This window comes from Pundamilia nyererei, unplaced genomic scaffold, assembly GCF_000239375.1.
Source record: "Pundamilia nyererei isolate P.nyererei 1_Seehausen unplaced genomic scaffold, PunNye1.0 scaffold00210, whole genome shotgun sequence".
NCBI classification, from domain to species: domain Eukaryota; kingdom Metazoa; phylum Chordata; class Actinopteri; order Cichliformes; family Cichlidae; genus Pundamilia; species Pundamilia nyererei.
This window is the reverse complement of record NW_005187611.1, coordinates 783,917-788,827: the sequence shown is the minus strand read 5'-3', so window position 1 is coordinate 788,827 and position 4,911 is coordinate 783,917. Positions and strand designations below refer to the sequence as shown.

Genomic DNA, 4,911 nt, shown 5'->3' with positions numbered 1-4,911 from the left:
CCACGATCACAACATCTTTAAGGCCAGTCTGTGAAAATATTGTCTGACATATTCCGTGTTGGTTTGGGGACCGCTGGGTTAGATTACATTTAAAAAAATATAACCCTATTCCATTAAAAGTATATACTGGCGTTAGCTGCACTGGCGGAGGGTTGCGCTCTCAGACTGCTTCTGGTTTGTGATGCGTTTGAGATGCGAATGATCATACAGGAAGTTGTGATGTGCAGGTCCAGAGTTTGAAGGGATAAGATGAGATGGAGATGACACTTTGCTGAAATCGTGTAATCTTTCCATGTCATCTTCAGCTGATCCAGTGATTTCCTCACTGATTACAGCTCCAAGTATTTTAACTGTCTCACAGTATCACTATCAGGAGGTCCATCACTGCTTCCCGTCCTCTTCTTGAAAGTTCTGCTGCAGCAATAAGACAGCCGTCTTATTGCTGCCTCATACCCAGCATGCATTTCAACATTAAATAACCATCAGCTGGCGGTCTTCGTTAGATAGACGGTTAAAAGAATTTCGTTAAAAACTTAGAGTCAGTATCTGCTTGACGTACTTCTCGGATGTGTTTGTCTGTAGAAACATTTCCAGAAACAAAAACTTTGTGTTTGAGAACTCTTTCATGGTTTTCGTGACATCAAAGGAAGGTGATAGTTGTCACAGTCCACGCAACGAATTATTCTTTACATGTACATCAATGTCTGTGTACACTGTAACCAATGATCTGACAGAGATTTCTCACTTAGTAAGAGATGATTTGACCTTCTACGTGAAAACATCAACATCCTCCACGGTTCAGATTTCGCCACCACGCTGCGACCACCTTTCACAGACATAACGCTGCTGTTTCAACCGCGTTTGCAGTGACACACGTAAGTTTATTTAGGAAAATAAACGCGCAGCCACGACTCCAGATTGCAACAGCAGGTTTGTTTGATTCATGCAAGTTTCTGCAGATGTTGTGCTCTAAACATGAAGTATTCCCTCAGAGTGCAGCTGCTGCATCCCTTCACCACTGCTGGGAAAATCTCTCATGATCGTCTGACAGCAGAATGAGTCATTACTTTAGCGATGAGTTCCGCATTAGCTCTGCAACAGCTACTGCAGCAACTCTGGGACCCTAGACGGGGTTCATCAGACCGGATCTGGACCTGTGGGAACCCTTAGGATACTTCCCATCTTTGTGTGGACTCTCAGTCATCCCACTAAGCCTGAACCTGGCTCTAACCCCCCAAAGTCAGGCCTGAATTCTCAGGAGAGGCCCAGATTAAGGACTGGACCCGTGTCCTCAGAGCGATACAGAAAACAGTTGACACGCTGAGTTGCTGTGGTTCTGTTCCCCTGATTCAATTATTCTACAAACAGCACCACATGACAGCTTTCAACCACTGAAGCTAAACGTGGAGGTGTCATGTGACCTGTCTGACCTCAGCTTCACCAGAGAGCGAGCGAGCGAGCGTCACATTTAATTAGATTGAGTCTAATGTAATGAACTATGTCTCTCTGACCTTCAGCCACAAACCTCTGGAATCCCAAAGACCTGAGCATGAACCACATGCTGCTTTGGTCGGTTGTTCGTGGGCAAGTTTCATAAAGCAAACAATCAATAATACAATCAAATCAGCTCCCAGATAACGAGGCAGCAAAGCAAACACAGCCTGAGAGAGGGGGTGTCAAACATGCGGTCTGGGCACCAGAACGACCCGCCAGAGAGTGCAGAGCGGCTCACTGGATACGGATCACTTTGCATAGTGTGGCAACAGTTGTATTTTAACCCAAAACATGATATTTCTCTAACCTAACCACGTGGGTTTAATGCCTAACCCAGAATATTGTTAATCAGCTCATATCAGACCAGATACATGAAGATTCGTATGCAGAAACAGATTCTGTTGCGAGACTGTCCGAAAAACTTCACATGGTGCATGACAAGGAAAACACAGATAAGTATAAAATAAAAATACTGAACTATAAATGTTGCACCAGCTGCAGGACAGCATAACTGCACAGAATATAAGCTAGTTCCTGGACGCCTCCCACATGGAGGCCGGGGCAGACCCAGGACATGCTGGAGAGATTATGTCTCTCTGCTGGTTTGGGAATAACTCTGTGTCCCACCGGATGAGCTGGAAGAGGTGGTAGGGGTGAAGGAAGTCTGGGCTTCCCCATTAGACTGCTGCCCGTACCCGGATAAATGGCAGAAAATAGATGGATGGATGGATGATCTACAACATATGATGGATATTTAATTGTGACGGCTTTTAGAGTGTGCTGCTTTATGTTTAAAAATAAAAGCAAACTGTCATACTTTTGCTGCTCAGGGATTAGAGCTTTTATGTTTCTGTTTGTTTAAACAGACGAGCAGAAAAATGAAAGTAGAGGCAGGACATGGAGCTGCAGAGACCAGCCGCAGCATCGCACCAATCACCACCATGACTGTAACTTTCACTGCGGGCAGCAGCGATGAAGGTTAAATAACTTCATCCTGCTTTCAGTGGCCATTCAGTGAGTCTCTACACCCATGGCTCAAGTTTAAATGACAAAGAGACAAACACTCAGGCTTCTGACAGCAGACCTGTGTGATGTCACAGAGATGACATATACCTAATATGGTCATCTCAGGAGCAGAAGCCCCACCAAACACTAAGGACGCCGTGGTAATTTAGCGCTTTGTGAATCACCTTGTTGGTGCAAAAATATTATTTTGTGCCTCTCAGATGTGTTATCTTTGTTTTTTTTTAAATAAATTTAACTAAAGAAATGCAAACAAACTGTGTTCTTGTGACAGGCAGAGGAAAATATTTCAAAAAATTTGCAGAATTTGGTGTAATGTGTTGGAGCCAGACCCTGAACTTCAACAGGTAACAAACTGATGAGGAGTCAGTCTGCAGACTCCGTTTGTACCTGTTAATGTTTCTACAGGAGAATCACCATGGCGATCTCATCTAAGTTTCTTTGTGAAGGTTTTCATCTTTGCTTTGCGTTCATCCCTAAATACTAAGAGGAAGCGCTTATGCGTGTCCTTATTAGGACACGTGACGGCAGCCAAAGGTTTATATTGTTAAGTGCTGATTATGACACAATTCAGGTCATTTTACGGAGAAACTGGAAAGTAATGTAACAAATTACTTTCCCCAGTGAGTAATTAAAGTACTGCATTACTTTTAAGAAAAGTAATAAGTAATGTATAATGGCTTGAGTAATGATCCCAACAATGCTGATGTGTAGACACATCACTGGTTCACTGGTTCGTCCATTGAATTGGTGACTTTTTATGCTTGAATGAGTCACAGGTCAGTGTTAAGTGGTTCCACAAACAAACAGCCTCTGAAACTGGTCAGGTACAAGGATCCGACTGCAAATAACTGAGAAAGTCCAAAGGAAAAAGTTTTAAATACTTTCAGAAAGCCTGGAGAAGTACTGTCCAGAACCACTTTTTTTAAACTACAAGGAAGAAATTTTGGCTCACTGGAAGCAAAATGTGAAGAAATGAGGCCGACGCAAGACTTCTGCACAGCACTTTAAAAATTCCAGATATTTTATCTTCTCGGAACCAGCTGCCGACACCATCCCTATAAAAATGTGCAATTTCTGCTGAGTTAAAGGCACTTTTTGTAATTACCCTCTGCAGAATGCGTCAAATAAGATTAACCTCCAGGGGGCAGCATTTTACCAGATGTGTTTACAGATGTGTTGTTTTTCCCCCCCTTCTATTCTTTTGACATTTCTTTTTACTTTTTCCTCCATTTCCTTAAGAGGCTTTGGCATTTGCCACTTTAAACAATGTTTATGATGACTCACCTGTAAAGGTTACGGTGAATCGCTGCACCATCTTGTGGTACAGTCTGGCATTACATGAAAGTACAGCCCAGCCCTAGTTTAACTTCAGCTCATTGCTCAATAACACAACATGCAGACAGAGCTGTGGTTAAATCTGGAAGCTTTCAAACATTTTAAAAACACATACATTCACAGTAAGTGCCTTTAAACAAATACACAAAAGCTGCAGTGCACTCACCTGTCCTGCAGGTGGCGCTGCGGCTGCCATGTGGTGGCGTGTTGAGGTGGTAGGAGAACCTCATGGTGCTGAACTGACTGGAGAAGGAGGGAGCAGGAGGAGCAGGGAGGCTGAGCAGAGTGCTGCGAGGTCGGTTCAGCTGCATGCCTGCACAGGTACGTCACTGCACACCTGTACGCAGGTCAGGGTTTATTCAGTTCATTCTCCACTCATGAGATTTTTCCTTCTCTTTTTTCTTTTTATTTTAAAATATGAGTGTTTGTTTTTGAATCAGTCACTTTCTGCTTGTCAGAGTCAGTTTTGCTCTCAGAGAAATCCACACAGGCGCACTCGGCATCAGTTATCTGCTTCACTCTTTTCTCCATTCAGGAAAATGAACTTCAGCTGCGACTCTCTGGTGGTTCGCTCTCTGGCTGAAGCCATGTGGAGGTCAAAAATGTCTCACCCTCCTTCATCCTCCCCCTCTCGCTCCCATCTTTTCCTCTTTGTCACTCTTTCAGGAATCTAAACGTTACCAGTCTCCGTGCCTCCATCTCCACGTCACGTATCCGCAGAAACAATCAGAGGAATCCGGCTGATGTGGTTTTCAGATTAAAAACCTTCCCCGGGTGTGCCGACTGAGGGTTTCTGTCAGTCCAGCTCCTCCGAGATAAAGCTGAGGAACAACTTTTGAGGATCCAGAAACCTGAAATCAAACACGTCTGTAGGAGCTTTAGAGCAGAATGTGCAGACTCAGCTCTCCTCCTGCTCGAGTGCCTCCACTTTTTCTGATTTCTGCTCCTCCTGCTGCTCCGGTTTGACTCCCTCTGAAGACTTTTTGCTCTTTCTCTTCAGCGTCAGTTTGTCCAAACAGACAGACAGACAGACTGGCTGTCGGTTGGCCGTCTCTC

General features: G+C 44.1%; 1 protein-coding gene across 1 annotated transcript in view; it reads right to left on the bottom strand.

Moving 5' to 3' along the window:
• Positions 1-4,911, bottom strand: part of fgd1 (FYVE, RhoGEF and PH domain containing 1) — a 34,266-nt gene extending 29,355 nt beyond the window's left edge. Inside the window, exon 1 of the mRNA XM_005747995.1 lies at positions 4,022-4,911. Coding sequence (XP_005748052.1) covers positions 4,022-4,166 — 145 coding nt within the window. The 5' untranslated portion in view covers positions 4,167-4,911. The remainder of the gene's footprint in view (positions 1-4,021) is intronic.